This window comes from Equus caballus, chromosome 19, assembly GCF_041296265.1.
Source record: "Equus caballus isolate H_3958 breed thoroughbred chromosome 19, TB-T2T, whole genome shotgun sequence".
In the NCBI taxonomy this organism is placed as follows: domain Eukaryota; kingdom Metazoa; phylum Chordata; class Mammalia; order Perissodactyla; family Equidae; genus Equus; species Equus caballus.
The window spans coordinates 43,393,205-43,417,221 of record NC_091702.1 but is presented as its reverse complement, the minus strand read 5'-3'; the positions used below and the strand labels follow the sequence as shown (position 1 = coordinate 43,417,221).

The window sequence follows — 24,017 nt, the reverse complement described above, 5'->3', positions numbered from 1 at the left end:
TCCCCTAGTTGCCAACAGAGTGATCCTAAAGTATATGGGAATTTAAAGGTCTCTGTGCAATAGCAATCTATGTTCCTCAAGTAGAAGAATCAATCAATCTAAATCCCCAATTGACAAAATAGGTGCATTCTACATTATGGTTTTATAACAAGTTAAAGTTCTGATTTTGCCACCAGAATCACTATTACCCCTTCAGAGGACTCTACTTAATGCTCAAAATAAGACCTGAGCATATAGTGAAGCTGATAAGTCAAACTGTATTAGATAGATTCAAGATGGTCTTTTCTAAATAATACTGAAAGAAGCTTTCACCAACTACAATTTGAATGTGGCTTTTGTTGGCAGAAAATACCCACAACATCTGAAGATTACTGGTAATCTTTCCTACCTCCCTTACTAAATGTTGTCTTATGAGCTGAATTTAAAGTTTTTCCCCTTAGAGAGGCTTTCAGTTTCGATACCTTTTACAAGAAAACAGCATGAGGAATTAAGCTCATTCAATCACCAGAGCCTTTTAGAGACTGTTCCAATCAGGGGTAAAAAATGAATCATTTACTTCTAACCAAAGGAACATGGTTAGCAACTCTCAGCTGCATCTTTTTCTTTTTCCCCCGGGACATACATAAGTATGCCTTAAAGCACATAGGACAATCAATAACCATATGGTTCCAACTACAAGCCATTGTACTGCATGATTATTGAACAGCTGCCTTCCTATAGATCACTTCTGGACCCAAACAATGGAAGGGCCAAAGGAACTAATATGCTGTACTGGCAAAAACAGCAAGCACCTTCCTATCCCAGTCACACAATGTACTCACTAAATGTCCATTCTGGGACTAGCAGGATCAATACAGTTTAAAGAGTAATAACAAAGAAAGCTGTCTCGGGCTAGGATATTGAAAGCCACCCATGCTACTCACTCTACATTTAACACTCATTCTGCCTACAACACATATGATGGAAATAACTCTAGCTGGGAAGAATCTTTTGAAAAAAAATTTTAAGTACCATGAGCAACAATTATAAGGGATGCTTTTTCCATGTAAAACAAAAGTCTGGATATTTTGTTACGTGGTATTTCCTACATGAACAACAAAACAAAACAAAACATGTGTTAGAGAATTTCTTCTCCCTACTAAAAATGGGGCTTACAAAAAAGGGAGGTTGTTCTTATTCTGAAACTAGCCATTCCTTTCACAAAGGAGTCGGAGGAGTAACATTATTTGATCCCGAAAAAGTGCCGTGCAAGAGACCACTTGTTGGAACACACATTTCCTGCTGCCAGTACTAGGAGGTCTTATCCTTACACTTCCATTTGGTCACCAGATTAGGTAAGAAAGAAAGAAAAGCAGGAAAAAGAAGAAAATTGAAGAGGAGAGAAAAGGTGGGGGTGGGGAGAGAGAGCAAGAAATAAAAAGAGAAGGCAGGTGACTTGCTTGCCCAACTTTGGCTCTATGGTCCTATGAGCCAAAATGCATACTCAGTGACATGGTATCTCACAGGAAAAGGGAAAAAAAGGGGTGAGCTGAGAGAGGTCAGGCCATGATGTTAATTTCTTTCCTGTACAAAGACAGTCTCTTGAGGACAAAGGCCTGCCTCTTGTAATGTAATGTCATAGTCCAGATGAGAGAGTTTCCTTCGAGGGAAGTTGGTGAGAAGTTCAAAACGTTCATTTGGATATCCTTTAGACTGGACATGTTTCACCAAAGCCTATGAAAAATAAAAGAAAGATAAGGCTGTCAGATGGAAATAAAAAGAAAAAGCGTATTAAAGAATTAAACATATAACATTCACTTTCATGTTATCAGATGAGATATGAAGTTTAAGTTATTCTATCAGATAACCAAAACTTACCCTTGTAGAAGAGCCAATATAACCCCTTAAATGGGGAAACAATAAACCTGTACCCAATAACTCAGGGTCATTAAATGACACTGAAATATACAGGATTTTTACTGTCTCCTCAATAAACAAACTCAATTTCTATTTATAAAATTATTGTCTCATTTTTAAACATTTTATCAGTGATCCTTCCTTCTTTTTATCAGGGAAGATATGTCCTTCATTCTACCTCTAGCCAATCTTAGCACCTGTCTCTTCCTGCCTTCTCAGAAACCATGCCCCCAAAGAAGATCCCCTCTTTTATATCTCCCTTTCTACAGATGTTCCCATCAGACTAAAACATGGTCAGTCTCTCCTTCAATCATCTTTTTCCCTCTGATTACTGCCTACTCCCCCCTCTAGCTTCACAACCAAACTTTTCAAAAAAGAGGTCTATGCTTGCTCCATCCATTGCCTCATCTCCCATTCCCTTCCAAATACTAGACCTGGAACAAAGTCCGGGTACCAGCACCAGCAGCCAGGTCTTACTTGCATTCCAGCATTGATTCTTTAAGAATCAGACTGATTATCTCCAGTCACAGCAAATGGCCAAGTATGGAATCCTGACCTAAGGAGGATTCATTCAGAGGCTAGGCTAAGCTAGTCAGACTCATTCTCTTTTCCAGGAGTTGAAAAACACAGACGAAAGGCCCATCAGCTGTGGACTTTAGAGAAAAAAGCCCTCAGCATCATTTATGATGGACCACGCACAAGCTGAGAGGTAAACAAAAGCCACCAGTATATAGAGAGAAGAATGGTGAGAATCACAAGGGGGGACCAAACAGGCCCCATGAGAGAAACACAGAGAAAAACAGCCTTGGTTCTTAACCACTTTGCAGTTCTAGCTACTAGGAAAGCCATAAAACCCACTATAGTCTTCAAATAATCCTACTACCCTTTTCCAGGTAATTCAGTTGAGTTTCTATTCCATGCAGCCATGGAACAGAAAAGCTTTGACTGGAATAGACCCTGTGTGACTTGCCTAAGATAATACAGCAAGAGAATAAAGTAATTAGAATTAAGGTTCAACACCATTAAGTTTCCAGTTAGAGGTCAGACAATCTCTAACGCCTATTTTAAAGAATCATCAAGCCAATTAAACCAATTGATTAGTTTCTCTGCTTCAAGCAAACGCTTTCAATTAGATATACTTACTAGCAGTTTAGCTTGCTCTGGAAGAGTGATCTGTTCCCTTTTTCCATCTGGATACCGCAACATCAGCTGTGCTTTTGGTCCTACAGGAACGGTTAAAAAAAAAAAAGACACAGGAGCTTAAGATAGAAGACTAATTTAAGCAAATAAATATATCTCTTCCGTAATATTCAAGTTTTAACTGCAGCAAGTATAGAATGTAACTCACCATTTACATCTATGCCCTCCACTATTCCATCTGATTTTTCAGGCGATATCTCCAATATTTCTGAATCTACACCTGGCAATCCTTGGTGGTTTGTGGCTGTTCCAGGCTCAGTTCTGGCTGGGGGCTCAGTTAGCGGCCTTCTGTTTTCTTCTTTTCTATGCCCCAAATCTTTGTGGGGAGACTTTCTGGACTTGGCAAGATTCTCTATCTCCTCTTCTTCATCAGAGCCACAAACAGATATGAACTCCTCACTGCCAGAAAAAAGTTCAGATTCAGATTCTTCATCTGAGCGGCTATCCTGTTTTGTCTGTGTTGAATCAAAATGTGTCTCTTGCAAGGAGGCTCTGATGGCAGCTTCTAGCTGGCTGTCTTCACTTGCATCTATAAGGCTCTCCTGCAAGATGCAGTCATAAAACATGGGTGGAAAGAAAAAGAAAACAGTTAAACCAAAAAACAGTCGAGTCAAACAGGGCATAAAAAATATAATAGCTTGCCATTATTATTTTCTGTTGAATTTATCTCTTCTACTAAATTTTAAGCTATCTGAGGCCAACAACTTTGTCTTACACAGCCAAGTTGGAATGGAGAGTCTGAAAACTGTCACATCACCTGGCACAATGATGTTGCAAGCATAGGATTTTTCTGCATCAAAATGAATAGTCAAGAAAACAGTTTCTTCTCTGCCCAGAAAAAGACAAGAATCGAGGTTTTTAAATATAAAGCCAAAACATTAGCCTTTAAAATGACTAAACACAGAGAAGCATGTCTACCTTGCTCACCACTGTATGCTTCAACTAGCACTGCTTTGGTACAGAGAAGAATATCAATAAATAATTCAGTAATTATTATTTTGCAAAAAAATCTGAAAGTCAGAACTCTAACATTCAAAACAAAACAAAATACCATATAATCAATAGCGAAAAACAACAACTATATTTCCCCAAACTCAATTACAATGAAAGTTTTCATTCTGATCATGAGAAAAGCAGATTTCAATAGTTTTCCCCTTGGTTAAGTTCTAACATAACAGATTTCACTAAACTTAGTGAGTCACAAAATGTGGGTTGTTTGAGTGGAATTTATTTAGATCCTATCTCAAACAAACTACACACAAAAAAATGTGTAAGATAACCAAAAGTTGAAGACTGTCTTATCTCATAATATTAAGGAATTACTGTTAATTTTTTAAGGGTGTGTTAACGGTATTGTGATTGTGTTTAAAAAAAAATAAAAAGAGAATTTATCTTCTAAAGATACATGCCAAAGTATTAATGAATGAAACAATGAATTCTGAGATATGCTTCAAAATAATGAGAACAGGATGGGGTAAGAGATAAAACAAGACTGGCCACATGTTGAAAACTACTGAATTAGTTAATGGATACAGAGAGGCTCAATAAATTCCTTCTACTGCTGAATATGCTTAAAAATTTCCAAAATAAAAAGGTAAAAATTGTATGGATTACTAACAAAAAACTAAAGGAACCTCATTCTGGCTTTCACTATCTGCCAATCATACAGCAAAAAATTAAAGAAAAAAATCTAAGTAAACTTAAGGTTAATTTATCACCAAAAAAAGCAAGCAGATGTGCTCATGAGACCTGCAATGGCTTAGGTCAACTATAGGTTTATAACAACAACATTGCACAGCACATAGCGTGATCATTTAAAGACTGACACCATGGCAGACACTGCTGGCTTCCTATCCAATATCCATTCTCCTCTGATTTGTTACTTACAAAATTCTAATCATGTTTACAAAAGAAAACACGGCAAGCCAAAAAATTCCATTTATCAGTTTCCCTTGCAGCTAGAAAACGTTTGTGGTATGAAACTGAAGAAGCATTTAATGGAAAAATTATAGAACTAAATGTCTGTATTAGAAAAGAAAAATCTCGAAGTAATCATTAAGTTTCCATCTTAAATAAAAAAGTACCCATATAGAAACAGAAAATAAAATTAAACCCAACTAAGCAGAAGGGAAAAGAGAAAGGACAGAAATTACTTAATAACCTGGAAAACAGAAGAAAAATCAATGAAACCAAAAGCTGATTCTTTAACATCAATAAAACTGATAAGCCTCTAGCCAGACTGTCAGGAAAAAAGAAACCACAAATTACCAATAACAGGATCAAGAGAGGGGACATCACTATAGACACTATAATCACTAAAAGAATAACAAGGAAACATAATGAACAACTTTATGGCAATATATTGACTCCTTAGGTAAAATGGACAAACACCTTTACAAAAAGACAGAACGTACTGAAACTCATTAAAGAAGAAACAGATACCTGAGGAGTCCTATATCTATTAATAAAATTGATTTGTAGTTTAAAACTTCCCACAAAGAAAAATCTAGGCCTAGGTGGCTTCCCTGGTGAATGTCATCAAATATTAACGAAGAAATAATATCAATCCTATGGAAACCCTTCCAGAAAACAGAAGAGGAGGAAACACTTCCCAATATTGTGAAGCCAGCATTTACCTGATACCAAAACCAGACAAAGGCATTAAAGGATATTAGGAGGAAAACAAAACAAAAAAAAACTATAAACCAGTATCTCTTATGAACATACACACAAAAATTCTTGACAAAATTTTAGCAAATTAAACCCAAAATTATACTAAAAAGTAATACATCATAACCAAGTCAGTTTCAGCCTAGGAACACAAGGTTGTTGTAACATTAAGAAAACCAATCAACAGAATTTACTAAAAAAGAAAACCATATGATCCTCTCAATAGATGTAAAAAAATCACATGACAAAAATCCCCTGATAAAAACTCAGCAAAATAGGAATAGAAGGAAACTTCATCAACCTGATAAAGTATATCTATAAGAAACACGTAGCTAACATCAAACTTAGTGAAAAACTGAATACTTTCACCCCAACAACAGAAACTAGTTGGGGATGTCTAATCCCATTATGTCTATTTAACTTTGTATTGGAGGTGCTAGCTAAGAAAGAAATAAAAGGCATAGAGTTTAGAAAGGAAGAAGTAAAATAAGTCTGACTTTGCTGACAACATGATCGTCTATATAGAAAATTCTAAGGAATCTACAGAAAAGCTACTAGAACTAATAAGCGAGTTTCAGCAAGGCTGTAGGCTACAAGGTCAATAAACAAAAACTACAAAACACTGCTGAGAGAAATTCAAGACTTCAATAAATGGAGATATATATGCCATGTTCATGGATCTGAAAAGATGTCAATTCTCTCCAAAATGATCCATAGAGCTAATACAATTCCAATCAAAGTCCCAGTAGCTTTCTTTATAGAAAGTAAAAAGCTGATTCTAAAACTTATATGGAAATGCAAAGGACCTGAAATAACCAAAAGAACTATAAAGATTAGGACAAAGTTAGAGGATTTACACCATGCGATTTTAAGACTTATAATAAAGCTACAGTAATCATTAAGACAGCGAAATACTGGTGTAAAGAAAGACGTTAATCATTGGAAAGAACAGAGTCCATAAACCCACATATATATGAACAATTTTTGACAAAGGAGCAAAGGCAATTCAATGGCAAAAGGATAATCTTTTCAACAAATGATGCTGGAACAAGTACATAGCCACATGCAAACAAAAAACCCAACTCAACCCTATCCTAACACCACATACAAAAATTAATTCAGGGGCCGGCCCAGTGGCACAGCGGTTAAGTGCACACGTTCCGCTTCAGCGGCCTGGGGTTCGCCAGTTTGGTCCCAGGTGCAGACATGGCACCACTTAGCACGCCATGCTGTGGTATGTGTCCCACATATAAAGTAGAGGAAGATGGGCACGGATGTTAGCTCAGGGCCAGTCTTCCTCAGCAAAAAAGAGGAGGATTGGCAGCAGTTAGCTCAGGGCTAATCTTCCTCAAAAAGAAAAAAAAAATTAATTCAAAGCGGATCACTGACTTAAGAGTTAAAACTGTAAGAAAACATGGGACAACATCTTAGCTTAGGCTAATATTTCCAAGATAAGACAAAAAAAGCACAAAGTATAAAAGAAAAGTTGACAAATTGGATTTCATCAAAAGTTTAAAATGTGCTCTTCAAAAGACACTAGTAGGAAATGAATAAACACGCAACAGACTGGGAGAAAATATCTGCAAACCATATATCCAACAAAGAACTTATATCTACAATATAAAAAGAACCTTACAATTCAATAAGAAAATATACAACTCTATAAAAAAAATGAGCCAGAGATCTACATAGACACTTCACCAAAAAAGACAGCAAAAAAGTACATCAAAAGATATTCATATCAAAACTCATCAAACTGTAAATTTTAAATGTGTTCAGCTTCCTGCACATTAATTATACTTCAATAAAGCTATAAAATTTTTAAAAATAAAATAAACAAAGCCAATTTATCATACACACACACACAAGCAAAGAGGTGTGCCTACATGACATGCAATGGCTTAGCTAACTGCAGGTAATTACACTGTGTACCACGTAGGTTGATTTTAAAGAATGACACTATGATAGACACTGCTAGTTTCCTATCTCACATCCAGTCTTCTTTGCTTTCTTATTAGTAAACCTCAATTGTGTTTGTGCAAGAAAATGTGTCCAACTGAAATAAGGAGAACTCTTATCTGTGGCTATTTACCTTTGTAAAAGAGGCACCACCCCCTTCCTCCTTGTCTATGCTTGGATATGATACCTGGGAGTGCAGAAACTATACTGTGATCACAAGGACAAAAGCCAATACTAAGGAAGGAGGTTAAAAACGGGGAGGAATCTGGTTCCTCAATGACATACATAGGAATCAAGCCCTAAACTGCTTGACTTTGGATTTCTTGTTGAGAAAAGTACATGTCTTTCTTGTTTAAGCCATTATTTGTCGGTGTTTCTCTTGCACAGAGGTGATCAAAATTTCTCACACTCAGAGAATTTACTATCAGAAGTGGGGTCTGAGGTACCAGTCACCCAAACCATCCCTATGTATTTGTCTAATTTTATGGTCCCACTCTTTCCCACTAAGTGCCTGAACTTTTATAAGAGATCTGGGGAGGGTGTAAACTCAATTTATGTTTTAATTCAGCAACTCACAAGCTCAGGCCCTGGTTTTTGACAATATCAGCCTTATGACTGCAAAAGATAAGAAACTCTCTTAGGGCAATTATAGAAACTCTGCGGGTTTTTTAATGCCTTAAAATTCTATCTAAGTAAAACTTCTCTTAGCAATAAAAACAAAAAATACCCAGTGTCTATAGATAAAGGTGAAACAATGTTTTAGTTGTCCACCTAAATAAAACTTCTCTGTGTAATAGAAAAAACAATTCCATACCACCCCTTGGCAAACACCCATAGCCTTTTCTTAAACAGACACTCTATTCTAGGTGATAACTTAAGGAACTGTTTCATCACTGTATGATATGGACTGTTAAAGTGACATCCTAAAACTAATTTTATCCTCACTGCCATCAAACCCAAATAGCTCCTACAACCAATGTGAGATTCCCATATCTCTGAAGGTCTCTTACTTACAACTAATCTTGATACCCATTATCAAATAGGTCTGCCTAGTAATAGATGTAATAGAAATTAAGTATAGAAATAATCTCTGGCTGGGCCAGAGAGTCAGGCCCTAAAGCTATATAACCAGTAATAACACCAACTATACCATGAGTTGTTCTAGCAAAATACTTAGATCTGGATACCAAAAGCCCCTGAAAAAGGGGATTCCTCTGTCACCAGGCTTGTCAGATCAGTCCTCTTGCTCACACATTCACATTGTTTACTTCTAAATCCAGGTGTGAGGTCACATGCCTGTATCTTAGCTGCAAGGAAGGCTGGAAATATGAATCTTACGATTTCCTTAGGAAGACAGAACCCATATGGGGAAATTATTAGAATCTAAGGAGGGCATCTAAGATGTTGTACAGCCACAAACTGTAACTGTCCACTACTTACATTATTATCTTTACCATCTTAACCTCAAACATTTTACACAAAACACTTACATACAATTACACTTAATTGCCCATCACTACTTCTTAGCCATACTTACTGAACGGGCACATTTTTTGGGGGGACTGCTAGAAAGTCCATCCAGTTGCCCATGTTCACCCAGAAATCCTGTCACTTGGTCCAAGAAAGAAGATACGTCTAACTGGTGCCACTCTACTAGCTTCTGACCTAAAGATTAAAAACCAGTATATATAAATATGATGAAAACAACACTCTTTCTGAACTTTGTCATTAAGTATTTCTTTTGGCATACGAATAATTAAAATTTACTGGGAACACATATCCCCACCCATCACCAGCTTAAATTACATGGTATCTGTATAGCCTAGAGGATACATTAATTACAACCACCTAAGAGATTCCCAGCCATCAAGATAGGGCAACTACTTTATCGGCTGATATCACTTCCTGTCATTTAGGAAGAAGAGATTCAGACAAAGCAGTATCTATATAAAACTCAAGCAATTAATAATAAAGTCAGCGCTATCCTCTGCCTCTCCAGTGGGATTACAACCAGTACTTGAACAATCTTATTATTATTTGTTTTTTTGGTGAGGAAAATTCACCCTGAGCTAACATCTGTTGCCAACCTTCCTCTTTTTTTGCTTGAGGAAGACCAGCCCTGAGCTAACATCTGTGCCAATCTTCCTCTATTTTGCATGTGGGCCACTGCCTCAGCATGGCTGACAAGTAGTGTAGGTCCATGCCTGAGATGTGAACCCATGAACCTGGGCCGCCAAAGCAGAGCGCACTGAACTTAACCACTATGCCATGGGGCCAGCCCCTACAATCTTTATATTTTAATGACAGAAAACCTAAAGGGACCCCTTATAAAATAAAAAGAAAGATAAACAGTTATTTTTTGAAAGAACAGAACTGCACAAATATAAATTACCATCTCCCAAAGTTGTCAGAAACAGTCCCTAAATACACATTTCAATAGCTATTTAAATAATTCTAAAGGGCATGAACAAGAACCATCACGTAAATTATTACAATTCTGAAACTATATTCAGTCAAATATTAAAAGTCAATTATTTAGGTAACTGAAAGATAAAAGATAGATTAAAGGCTATAAGTTGATATAAATCTTACCTGTCCGTGGATCCAAGATGGAAACATAGGGGAAATCCCCTAGCTTATAAAACTGTATGTATCTCTGACCTTCCTCACTGTCATGATAAACCTGTTAAATCATTGATATTAAAAAAGAAAACAGTCAGCCTCTAAAAAAAGTACCAACTATATCCTTGTTATATACCAACAACAATTAATTCTCCAAATATACTTCTGGTACATGTTAGGATCTCACTCCTATATTCAAGAGAAAATGAAGGTTAACTGGTGTGAACTCCCTCAACTTCCTGCCCTCAGTTCCTTCTGGAATCTTACATAAACATATCAATCCATTCTTCCTCTCTTCCCAGAAGAGGTATTACTCTTCCTTTCCAAGTTTCTGTCCACCTATGTCATTCCTGACTCTCAACCATATACATCTTTATAAATCACAATATACTAAGATTATAAGCTGGAGTGCCTAGCATAGTGCTAAGCAAAGAGATATGAATCAACAGTCACTGAATAAAAGTTTACCATTCAGAAAAAAGCTATACTGAATTTAGGGGCCTGTAAAACATGAACAGCCAAATGAGGATCCTGTAAAACATGAATGGCATCTCTTGTAGTGGGAAAAAAATTAAGTTGATTCAGAAGTTTTTATTTTCTGTAATTTTTCATAAAATAAAAAATTAGAGCAAGATCATCTAACCTTAGCTAGCTAATTTACCATCAAGCCTCCTTTAACAACAGGGATATGTTCTGAGAAATGTGTCATCAGGCAATTCCACCATTTGGCAAAGATCATAGAATGTACTTACACAAACCTAGATGCTATGGCCTACTATGCACCTAGGCTATATGGTACTAATCTTATTGGACCACCATCATATACGCGGTCCATCGTTGACTGAAACGTCGTTATGTGGCACATGACTGTATATAAACAGAAACTAAAGCAGAAAGACTAAGCGACACATCTAAGGACATACAGTTAAAGAGTATCGAACTCAAGCTGAAATCAAAGTCTTAGTCAAATGTTTTCCCTTTACTCCAAGATCTTCACTCACAATGTCAATTACAGTAGTCATTACAAGATGTGCTATTGAAGCATTTGAAATGTGGCTGGTCGGAACTGAGTTGTACTGTAAGTGTAAAATACACACCAGATCTTGAAAGTTTAACAAACATAAAAAAATCAAAACATCTCTTTAATATTTAAATATTAGTTTTATATTAGATACATTGATTAAAAATATATTAAAATTAATTTCACTCATTTCTTTTGACCTTTTTAAATGTGGCTACTAGAAAATCTTATTTATATATGTGGCTCACATTATATTTCTACTTGAATAGTACAGTGTTATAATCTATCAAGACATTTAAACTCTTCTGAGATATGAAAATTATATGGCTTGGTTCTTTTTTTTTCCTCTTTCCCTTGGGAGTTCTCATTGCTGCCCTAACTTTCACTTGTCCTTACTATTCCAGCTATTATGGGTGGTTTTACTTTTTCATATGTCATAATTTAACTCAGTTCTTAATTTTTTTTCCAGTTTAAACCTAATTCATCCTCCCCAACATCCCATACTACAAAAAAGTTGATTAACTCTCCTCACCTGCCAGAAAATGAAATGTTCCCGGATAATATTCTTCACAGCTTCATTGCTCCATACATCACGGTTGAGGCACTGGCATGCAAAGTCTTGTACATTTTGAATGTTTATCATCAGCCACTTATTCTGCATCTGGCCACACTCTTTGGCCTGTAAGAATAAAGTTACACAAAACTTGTTAGAAACAATTTCTACTTGGTAACTAATATGTTTCAGAATTCAGAAGCTGTCCTCTTTTCATTTAAATACTAAGTTTTTTTCCTCACGTATGATATCTAGAGTTTTCAGTATCTATACATTATTTACATTAATTGGCATACTTGTATATATTTATACTGCCCATTTTAAAGCATTTTTCAAATTTAAATAAACTGTTTTTCTTTTATCCATTGTTATCTGTTATGATGGCTAGATTTTTACTGTACATTTAAATATCTTTACCTGAAAATGATTCCACAAACATCAAAAAGTCACATAATTCTACTGTATTGTCTCTTTCAACTCCTATCCAGAAACATACCTCTCCTTTTCAGTAGATGTAACCAGTGTGTGTATATTACTTTATGTTATTTTATTTTCTTCAACATCATTTTCTATACATATTTCTAAATATCATAATTATTAGGCATGTGCTATTTTACAGAATCACCCTAAACATTCAGTACAAGCTGCTGAGGGGTTTTTCTTTTAGGGTTATTTTCCTAGGAGTGGATTTCAAAAAATGACATTACACAATCAAAGAATGTTTTAGAATAATCTCCAAAAGACTCCAATTTACAGCACAAATATCAATCATCAGTGTGTACTTTTTGCCTCACAGTTCCTCGTCACTATAAAGACCTAAGAAATGTTGTTGAATAAGAAAAGATGGCAGAAACGTAAATGAGCAAATACTTCCTCAAATTTTTGCACAGGAAAAATGAAAAAAGCCATAGTTTTGAATAATATTGTCCTGGAACAATATTCATTTCCTAATCAGTTTGAAATGAGAAAAAAATCTCAAGAATCTATTAACTCATTATAACAACTGAAGAACATATATCATTTTGAAGGTACTGGAAAATGTAAGACTAGGAATATCTTCTGTTTTAAAAAGGATTACATAATCTTACAAATACTGTTATCCTCTTTTTGGTATGAATCTCCCCAGAGAAAATCATTTTCTAGTATTTACTACTGATTCCACGGGTGAAATTCTAAAAGTAAGCATCCCTCTATTGAGGCAGGAAGCTGTATTTAACTGGTCAAAGGCTTATCTTAAAGTATATAAATATAGGAAAACAACTCCTTGCTCCTAGGAAGTAACACTGTTCCACTTACTTTCTTACCTACAGCATGCACAGAGATTTAATAAATGGGTGATGAATGAGTAATTATATTGTCTTTATTGACTAAAAAGTATTTGAGAATAAAGAAAAAAATCAACACACATTCTAGACATTTGAGAGTATATGTCCCGATAATAGGGTAAATTTATGTAAGTCTGCCTCATCTACAACACCAAGAAGAAAAAAAATGTATAACACTAATAAAAGTCCAAAGTTTAAAAATGATGGAGAGTCATTTGCTTTTGTTTTAAAAAATTCACTTATTCATGTTCATCCTTTCATTAATTCAGATTCACTCACTCAACAAATACTTATTGAGTACCTACCATGTTTCAGGTACAGTTATAGATGCTGGAGTTACAGCAGTTACCAAAACACAAAAATCCCTGCCTTCATGAAGCATATGTTAGGGAGAAATCTCATATCAGCAAAAGAAACTGAAGCTGCTGTTAAGAAATTACTGCTAGAAAGAAGTACCCAAAGAAGACATGAACTTCACACAAAGCAATAATGGTTGGAGGGAATATAAGAAAGTTTCAGAAAAACTTTAGCTTATATATTTTGTATTGAATAGTATTGATCTAATATATTTCTACTTGCATTTATAGCAAGTACTTTTGACATTAACAAAATACTTTGGCAACTTTAACAAATAAATATGCTTTTCTTATGAAACAAGAAATACTACGGAAATTGTTCTGATTCTTTCTGTATAATATACTCCACATTATGCCATTCAATTATTTAACAAAGATTTAATGAAGGCTAATCATGTGCCAGAAACTCTTCTAGGCACTGTGGATACACGACAGTAAATAAACAAAGTCCTTGTGTTCGTGGAACTTACAGGCTAGTGGGGGAAGAACAAAACCCAAGAAATGTTCTCTCGCCGAGGTCAGATCATTCATCCTAAGCGCCTTGCTCACTCAGTTTCAGCTTCACTGGCTTTCCTGGCTATATCACAAATATGCCAAGTTCTTTCCAACGTCAGTGCCTTTACACTTAATATTTTATCTGTTCTTCCCCTGGACCTTTCTATGGTTCACATTTCCTCACTTCATTTACGTTTCTGCCCAAATCTCATCCTTTCAGAATCTTCCCTGATCTTCCTATCTAAAATAGTCCTCTCTCCTCACAATTACAAGCATATGTGAAACCTACAAAATCAATCTTGCTTTCAATTCCCTGTAAAGAACACACGCACCTTAATGCCCCAAAGCAAACAAAAAATAGCCCTCTGTCTTCTTCCCTTATTCTATTTTATTTTTTCACCCAGCAACTATTATAACCTGAAATAACACTCGCTCTCTGTCAAACATATATATAAAATACATATACACTAAATATATGTTATATATATTTGTTTTTGTTTTTTATTGTATCTAGTCTGTTTCCCCTTCTAGATTATAAATTCTTGGATGGCAAGGACTTTGTATAATTTGTTTACCACTATCTTCCTGTGGCAGAAACTGCTTATACGCACCAAATACCCATTTTCCCCTTCTTCCTCCTAGTAACAGAACCTCCAATTTTTAGCTAAGCATCTAGACTTCCTAGTGTTTCTTGCAGCTCGGTGTGGCCATGTTGCCAAGTTCTGGTCAATGGCATGTGAGCAGAAGTATGTATACAACTTCTAGGTTGTGCCTTTAAAGGGAAAAGGTATACCCTTCTCAGCCCTCTTTCCTGCTGGCTGGAAAGCAAACACGGTGGTAAGCCGCCTTAAAACATGTGGACAAGGGCAGGCAAGACCTAGGGAATAGCAGAACAAGACAGAAAACTGCTCTCCTAATAACTTCATATAGCAGAACCATCTCAATGGCCTGGACTTCTATCTTGTTTAAGCTACTGTTTATTCTCTTCCTAGTCTCTATCACATGCAGCCAAATCTTTATCCCACAATATAACCCCCACACCTAGAACAAGGCCTTGCAATAGGAGGTCTTGGTATTTATTCAAGGAACAAGTGACTTACTCAGTCTCTCATTTGGTTAGCATGAGCCAGACCCTAGAACATAGTCTACCTGTAGTTACATTAAGAAAGTCTAATTTCTAAACCTATGGGCCCTGCCTGAGCAGCCAGAGCATCCCTCCAATTTTTAACATTCACCTCTCTAAGCTTCAATGACTTAATTTTGAATATTACATACCTAATTTTTATAAAACGAATGGATATATCATTAGTCATAATGAAATGTCTGCTTTTTCTGGGAGTGTTTATGTCATTTAAAGTCTTGCAAATGATAAAGGTTAGTATTATCAGTGAAAAAAATCAATAGATTGTTACAAACAATATAGGTCATGAAATACAAAGAAAAAAAGGTGATATAACTTAACAAAATGAATCAAAGTTCAGAGGACAATACCAAAATGATTCACATTTTCCCTCAAGATCAAGCAGCAGATTAACTGCCTTTTATGAGCCCAAAGTGACCAAATTAAATCAAGCTCAGAGTTATTTCATTATGCCCTAGAGCAACTCAGAAGCTAATAAAAATAGAAAACATGTCAAAACAAATTCATATCCTTTTCGTCTTTCATATTGCTGCTATTCTCTCTCAATGGCTGTATTATCACCAGAACCAGGGAAGGACACGCAGAAAAGCTGCCTGGAACACTAAAAAGGATAGGCAACTGCCATATTAAGATCATGAGGGAAAGATGAAGAAAACTGAGGAGACCTCTGATCTGATATCTATGAGCTGCCTATGGAACTCCAAAGATTCCCTCAACTCTAGACTTATTTACATGACAAAAAGAAACCCTTGCTTGGTCAAATCACCATAATTTGGATTTTCTGTTACACGCAGCCAAACACTTTCAAGTTTTAGAATTCAAAAAATTAAAACTGAAGAACAAGCTTACAGTTAAATTTCTAATCCTAAATATTTCATTTAGGCTACCAGAAGAGTATTTCAAAGGACAAAATTTTAGAAAACAGTAATTCACTTTAAAATAGCTATGCATTACTTAACAGGGATACGTTCTGAGAAATGTGTTGTTAGCTGATTTCATTGTTGTGTGAAATCAGAGTGTACTAACATAAACCTAGATGGTATAGCCTACTACACACCTAGGCTATATGGTACTAACCTTACGGGACCATCAGTGCATATGCAGTCCGTTGTTGACTGAAAGGTTGTTACATGGTGCATGACTGTATGTAGCTACTAACATCATTTTTTTGGTTATTGTTTGGCCTACTTTATCCTAACAGATAAGATTTACCCCAAATTTAAGTGATTTCTATGAAAATGCTATTCTGATTCAAAAGAGCATTAACAAGCTAATCAAAATACACAGGTAAGCTGTCTGAACACCTCAACAGAAGAGTATTTAAAATCCTAACTATAGGGGCTGGCCCTGTGGCCTAGTGGTTAAGTTCCTGCCCTCCGCTCCACTGCAGCAGCACAGAGTTTCGCAGGTTTGGATCCTGGGCGTGGACATGGCACCGCTCATCAGCCCATGCTGAGGCGGCGTCCCACAGTGCCACAACCACAAGGACCTACAACTAGAATATACAACTATGTACTGGTGGGCTTTGGGGGGAAGCAGCAGCAGAAGAAAAAAGTTCAGGTGCCAATTTTTAAAAACATAAAATAAAATAAAATAAATAAAATCCTAACTATACTCATTTGTTTAACAAATACTATGTTCCTATTAAATGCCAGAGACTGGGTCCCAAGAACTATCAAAATAAAAAGAAACATGTTTCCTCTGCCCTCATTAAGCTTCTAATTTAGCAGACAATCAAATAAACTTGCTCTGGAAAGTTTTTCTTTGGCTTTAGCCAAGTTAAACCTAAGAACTGAGAGAGAATGTATTCTGCAACTACAGAGGTATTTTTTTTAAAATGCATTAGGTTCCCTATAAAAATATGGCCAAAAGATACCTATAAACAACTCAAAAATGGCCCAAAACACATGTACATGATTCTCAGCAGTAATCAAAGATAGATAAACTAAAAAAGGTAAGATTTTTTTTTAAATTTCATCAAAATGGCAATGATTCTAAAGTGATACCACATAAGGCTAATAAAAGGACTTTATCAAGCAATCTCATATACTGCTGGTAGAAACATAAATCAATGTAACCTTTTATGTATCTCATACTTACATTTATTAAGGTGCCAATTCTCTATATGCTCAAAACTTTTTTTGCTCTTGGAAAGAAAAGAAATGGCACTGAAAATGCAAAAGGATTCATAGCTAAGGCTTAGAATCTCCAACAACTTACTGTTTCAAAGCTGCCTTTATGCATCAAATCAATGGGTGGCCGGAATAGATCTGCAAGGGTAGTTAGTTTCTTATCTATTGCTCCTCCATTTCTTAACTCTTGTTCTTGCCGAACTGCAACACAGAAGGATGAGAAAGTTTCAATCAGCCATAAAATAAGTCATGAATCTGGCAATATAAAAAAACATGTATCAATTGCAAGAATTACTAAACAATATGCTTGACTGCAAATGCAAATGCAAGTATCTAACACTGACCGAAAAAAAGATACAAAGTGAGGTGGGGAGAGTCTTAAAACTTGGTGATGTTCTCTATCCAAAGGTAAAGATAAAAGCAGAAAATTATTTTAGAGTCACCCAAACAAAATATTTCCTTCACATATTCAAAACTAACTTTAGCACAGGAGAAAACTTCCACCTCCATTAATCTAGATCTGAAAGTGATCCTAACATTTGTTGTTTCTAGCAACATTCTCAATCTTCAAAGATTCTTACAGTGAGAGAGAACGACCTCTATTGTCACCTTCTTCTGAGAGGGCACAAGATTCCCTGGATGATCTGAGTTAGTTTGGGTTCCCCTTCAATTCTCTCCAAAGTTAGAAGACCTACCTGTGCCTCAGTGAGCTCACTGTAAGTCAACTACAAAATCAACCATGGTCCATGAGTTTCTCATGTATTGTCTGAACATAACTGTCCCTCTCTTTAGGATTTCACTGCTAAATCAGTACTAAACCCTCTAAAAGTATAAGGCCAAGATTCTCATTCTAATTTGCTCCACAGAAATATATAAACCTATTCCAAACAACTATGGCCAAAATGTTAATAGTGGCTGCTTTGGGTGGTATGGATTTTTCTTCTATTTTTCAATCCCCTACAATAACCCATTTTTCATTTTGGTCATTCCTTTAATTAACAGATATCAGGATCTTAAGGGAAATCAGTTTTTTATTATAGTCAGCATTTAAGAGTTCATTCAGAAGCTGATTAAGTTTGTAAATTACCAGATTTCTGACATTATCTCCATTTCTCTTATTATTCTTCTATCATTTTGGAATTTGGAATAATTTGGAATAATTCAGCTCAAGGAGGAGTTAATAACAATCAGAGACTGAATTCATAATTTCACTTTTTAAATAAGGTGATTCCTCAAAGTAATTAGGCCTAATATTAATTATCTTCTTTTTTTTTTTTAAGAACAACATATATAAAACAAACTAGGATCTTGACCTATAGGGGAGCATATGGGTGCTTTTCTACTTTATGGTTTTATATGTGGAGAGAGAGAGGGGAATTGAGGAAGGAGAAAGACAAGGAGGTAGGGGAGAGGAAAGAATTGAGAGAGAGGGATGATAAACTGGTCCATAGATACCTACTAGTTTCAGTTTGAAAATCCCGGAAACCATCAAATATTGAACGTGCAGGTCGTCGTCTTTTAGGAGCTTTAGGGGGGAAAAGACAGAAGTAATATAAAAATTTAAACATTAATTTTGAAACAATTCTAAAAACTTCCCTATCTATAAGTATTTCTTGTTTGAAAACACTCAGATTCATAACGGTACCGTCCTTCAAAAAACAAAAATTTTTAAAACTTTCAAATCATTCATAGGAACCATTCATAAAAACCTTCAAGTCAACCATATGAATGATTGATGATGGTTAATTACCTTAACCTCTTAAGCCCAACCATTTTGTTTTACAAATGAGAAAATCTGTAATTCTGCCCCACTTAGGAGACTTGACCAAACTTGTGTAAAAGATAAGATTTTGAGGATGACTCCCCGTGGAGATGAAGCTACACACATGCTGCAAATATCTAATTCAGGTTAGCCTAAGGGATCTGACTAACCTTTGGTATAACACTTTAGTAAGTAAGAAAGTTCTAACCCATAATATTTAAGAACTACTTCTTAGTGAGTAGATACACATGTAGATGTATAAACACCAAAGAAATTTTTAATTCTGGAAGAAAAATTTTTCCCACAGTTACATGTAATGGTTTAGTAGCAGAAAAGTGAAGAGAACCAAGGTCTTTTGGTATCCCTCTATAGTGTCTATCACCCAGTCCTTAAGTATTTTACAGATGAAGTGTAGAAAGCAATAATCAAGGGGCTGGCCCCGTGGCCGAGCGGTTAAGTTCGCGCGCTCCGCTGCAGGCGGCCCAGTGTTTCGTTGGTTCGAATCCCGGGTGCGGACATGACACTGCTCATCAAACCACGCTGAGGCAGCGTCCCACATGCCACAACTAGAAGGACCCACATCGAAGAATATACAACTATGTACCAGGGGGCTTTGGGGAGAAAAAGGAAAAAATAAAATCTTTAAAAAAAATAAAAATAAAAAAAATAAAAATAAAAAAAAAAAAGAAAGCAATAATCAAAATGTTATCTTCCTATATGTATATGTTCTTAAACCCCCCAAAATTTATAAGATCCTTTATATACATTACAATAAATAAGGGCATTTAATGATTCTTTCAGTAAGAGTAACAGTTATTAAGTTGGCTTATGGCACGCCTGGCCAGCATGTAACCAGAACAATGCTCCATGTTAATAAATGATGATTAGTAGTAAGCTTAGATAGAAAGTATAAAAGTCTCCTAGACCATGACAAACCATCTTTCCCAACAGCCTGTGGGATAATTTGGGGATAATTTTTTATTATCCATTATATGGGATAATTTTTTCTATCCAAGAACTAATGAGTAAAAAGCAAAACAAAACAAAAATACCAAAAATGCAGAACATGTAAAAAATCAGGATCATGATATCATCTCTAGGAAAAGGGATTTGGTTTTTTCAAAAACAAAAAGGGGGTCTGGCCTGGTGGCATAGTGGTTAATTTTGCACATTCCACTTCGGTGGCCAGGGGTTCTATGGTTTGGATTCTGGGTGTTTGTCAAGCCATGCTGTAGCAGGTGTCCCACATATAAAGTAGAGGAAGATGGGCAGGGATGTTAGCTCAGGGCTTGTCTTCCTCAGCAAAAGAAAAAAAAGAGGAGGATTGGTGGTAGATGTTAAATTCAGGGCTAATCTTCCTCCAAAAAAAAGACACTTCCATGTCTTAGCTTTGTATTGAATTTTTAAATTTAAATTGAATTTTATTGGTATTGAATTTATCTAAATTAAATTTTTAAAAATTTAAATATTGTATTATTTCCCTTTCCCTCCCTCCCTTTATAAGTAAGAATCAAGGAATGTTATTCTTTTCAATCTTGGAACTTTTGATCAAGAGTTCCTATTTCAAATATATCTGTTTCTTGCAGGAACAGTACAGCTTCTCAAATAATGCCTTCTTGAAAAATCATTATCAGACACTTTTTAACCATAACAATTAAGAAAGTAAGGGTATCTTAGGATAAGACATAGAATAGTTGTCTGAGAAAGGATATTAACTACTGGGAAAGTAGTACACAAAAGGTAGTTTTCTTTTACTTTTAAATTGCCAAAGGCAGGCCAGTCAATACTCTACATTGGTACACACACACACACACACACACACACACTCTCCCCCGCTTCTTTTCCCAGTTTAGCTCTTCTGTATTAGGCACTTGATCTCCTCGTGATTCTCACCAGTTTCTCTTTCTACCCAACTCTCTTTTATTTCTTGGTTCATAACCTGCTCCCATTTTTTTCCCCCTTATTTATTCTAAGTGTAACCAAGAACCCCTCCTCAGGCCACAACACCTCTAAAGCCCTAGGACCATTATTATTCCTGCCTGCCTCTTCAATATGTGGCTTCCTGATTCCTCCAAACCATGTGCTATAGAGCAAACATCACTCCATACTCCCTACTGCCCACATGAGTGCTGATCACTCAGATCAAACAGGCTAAGCTACAAAGAGCTAAGAGATTCAAAAGGAGCTTCATAGTCAGAATACGGGAGTGGGACAAGTGGAGGAAAAAATTTAGTGAGAAGAATGGCACTGTTTCACAAATCTCTGTTAATAACAGGTTTAAGAGAAGAAACCTGGGTTTTCAGATCTGCATCTGCATTCAATCTGCTGCTATTCCTTTAGTTCAAGCATATGAAGAAAATTAAAATTCAACTTCACACAGACATACAGTTGTAAAAGGGAGGAGAGTATTTTATAGTTTTAAGATAACTGTGAATAGTCTCCTTTCATACTACACCAAAACTCAACCAGTGGTAGTTTCTTAAAGGTTAGCTGCAACATAGAATCTGAAATCTTAACAATGAACTTTTCATACTCTGCTCCATTAAAATCCATTGGTCTATGTGGTGGGCAGTCTCTAAGATGACCCCCAATTATCCCTATCTCCCGATATTCATAACCTCTGTGTGAATATCTTGAGTATGGGCAGGTTTAAATGGAATGTGGCAAAAGTGATGTGATGGGATGTCACTTCCGAGATTAGATTACAAAAAGATGGTGGGTTCCATCATGGGCTGCCCTCTCCGGCTCTCTCATTTGTTCTGTAGTAAGGAAATGATGTCTCTAGCCAACCAATAGTCTCAACAGTGAGCTTAGAAGGAGATCCTCCTCTATTCAAGCTTTGAGATGATTGTAGCACTAGGTGACACCTTGACTACACCCTTCTGAAAGACCCTAACCAAACACACTCAGCTAAGCCACACCAGGATTCCTGACCCAAAGAAAATGTGAGATAACAAATGTCTACTGTTTCAGGAAGCTAAATCTTAGAGCAATCTGTTACACAGCAACAGATATCTAAATCTATCTATCTATGCAATCCATCTTACAATCTGAACAGATCTTTTACCTATGCATGATTTTATAATATCGTACATTGGTCATTTGAAAGTATTTATTCACTGAGTTATGCAAACATTCCAAATATTGACCATCTCATTATACAATATATAAAAAAAAATCACCATCCGTTAATGTCACACTAATCTCATCAGAAACCCTTTAAGTATCAGGAGGCTACCAAGCTCACAATTGTGGATATAAACTTTCTAAAATTCTAATTTCTACCTGAAAGCTTTTTTCTTTTAATCACTGGTAATAAATAACGTCAGTTCTTTGCCTTGAGGAAGCAACAGGCTTTTGTTCATATTGAAGAAAATGTTTGCCAAACGCCTAAGACTAAATAACTATAGTTTGTCAGCAATCTTTCAAGTAAAAATAATGTTCCATTAAGAAAAGCAGCTAGTTTAGCTCACAACTCAAACAACTGTACAAGTGCTTTTCCTTAACGTAACCACAGTACTTCAGTCTGCAGAAGTGCTTTACACACATTCTACTTCATCAAACATAATAGTTTAAAAATGTGTACTCAGAGGTCAAGATTTAATGAAATTAATTTTTACTGCTTCATCAAGAACACTATTAAATAAAATTGGCTTTTTTTTTTTTTCTGCTTTTTCTCCCCCAACCCCCCCCAGTACATAGTTGTATATTTTAGTCGTGGGTTCTTCCAGTTGTGGCATGTGGGATGCCACCTCAGCATGGCCTAATAAGCAGTGCCATGTCCACGCCCAGGATCCAAACTTGTGAAACCCTGGGCCGCCAAAGCGGAGCACGCGAACTTAACCACTTGGCCATGGGGCCGGCCCCAAAATTGGCTTTTTTTAAAATTAAACTGCGAGGGGGCCGGCTCCGTGGCTGAGCGGTTAAGTTCGCGCGCTCCGCTGCAGGGGCCCAGGGTTCAGATCCTGGGCGCGGACATGGCACTGCTTGTCAGGCCACGTTGAGGCGGTATCCCACATCCCACAACAGGGGGACCTGCAACTAAGATATGCAACTGTTTACGGTGGGGTTTGGGGAGATAAAGCAGAGAAAAAAAAAAAAAGATTGGCAACAGTTGTTAGCCCAGGTGCCAATCTTTAAAAAAAAAAAAATTATATTAAATTAAACTGCGAGTATGTGGCAGTGAAGCACTCAATGCATAATAGTACAGTTTGGTGCCACTGCCCTGATTCAATTAAGATGCAGCAGTTTGACCCATCATTGCTTTTGAACCACCAGTCCAATGTCAACACAGTGAAAAAGGCAAATAACTTCTTAATATTATTATGAAAGTAGTTTTGATCTTACAGACCCCCTGAAAGGGTATCAGGGACCACACCCCCTATACCATACTTTGACAATCATGCTTTAAATCAATACTGTCCTAAGAAGAAAACAGTTCTCCAAAGAACTTTTTCAAGTTATAATATGGTCTAATAATGAAAGTTAGGATTGACTTGTTAACCGTATAATATCACTCTCATCCCTCTCCCTTATGTATATCAAAGCAGAGGTAAAGGAACAAAGGGGGGGCTTCAAATGGGAATTCTTTTGTCTCTGCTCAACAGTAAAACAGCACAGAATCTATTTCCTGTAGTCTTCCCCACTCAAAGATCCTGTAAAGTTTCCAAGGGCATTACTCCTCAGCTCCAAAATCTATTCATAATATCTACATGAAAAAAAATTATGAATAACTCTTTATTACTTCTGGTACATTAATAGCACAGTGACTAGCTGAATCGAACAGTCCAAAAAGTAATTATACTTCAATATTCAGATCTTACAGTTTTCTCCCTGCCATCTTTAATTCTGAATCTTAGACAGTATATTCTTTATTTCTCACTAC

At 36.1% G+C, this 24,017-nt stretch overlaps 1 protein-coding gene across 1 annotated transcript in view; it reads right to left on the bottom strand.

Moving 5' to 3' along the window:
- Nucleotides 1–524: 524 nt before the first annotated feature.
- Nucleotides 525–24,017, bottom strand: part of UBXN7 (UBX domain protein 7) — a 41,380-nt gene continuing 17,887 nt past the window's right edge. Inside the window, exons 4-11 of the mRNA XM_001499603.7 lie at nucleotides 18,830–18,895; nucleotides 17,459–17,571; nucleotides 11,901–12,047; nucleotides 10,318–10,408; nucleotides 9,263–9,390; nucleotides 3,245–3,638; nucleotides 3,040–3,119; nucleotides 525–1,713 (exon numbers count right to left, since the gene is read on the bottom strand). Of these exons, the coding sequence (XP_001499653.4) occupies nucleotides 1,552–1,713; nucleotides 3,040–3,119; nucleotides 3,245–3,638; nucleotides 9,263–9,390; nucleotides 10,318–10,408; nucleotides 11,901–12,047; nucleotides 17,459–17,571; nucleotides 18,830–18,895 (1,181 nt within the window). The 3' untranslated portion in view covers nucleotides 525–1,551. The remainder of the gene's footprint in view (nucleotides 1,714–3,039; nucleotides 3,120–3,244; nucleotides 3,639–9,262; nucleotides 9,391–10,317; nucleotides 10,409–11,900; nucleotides 12,048–17,458; nucleotides 17,572–18,829; nucleotides 18,896–24,017) is intronic.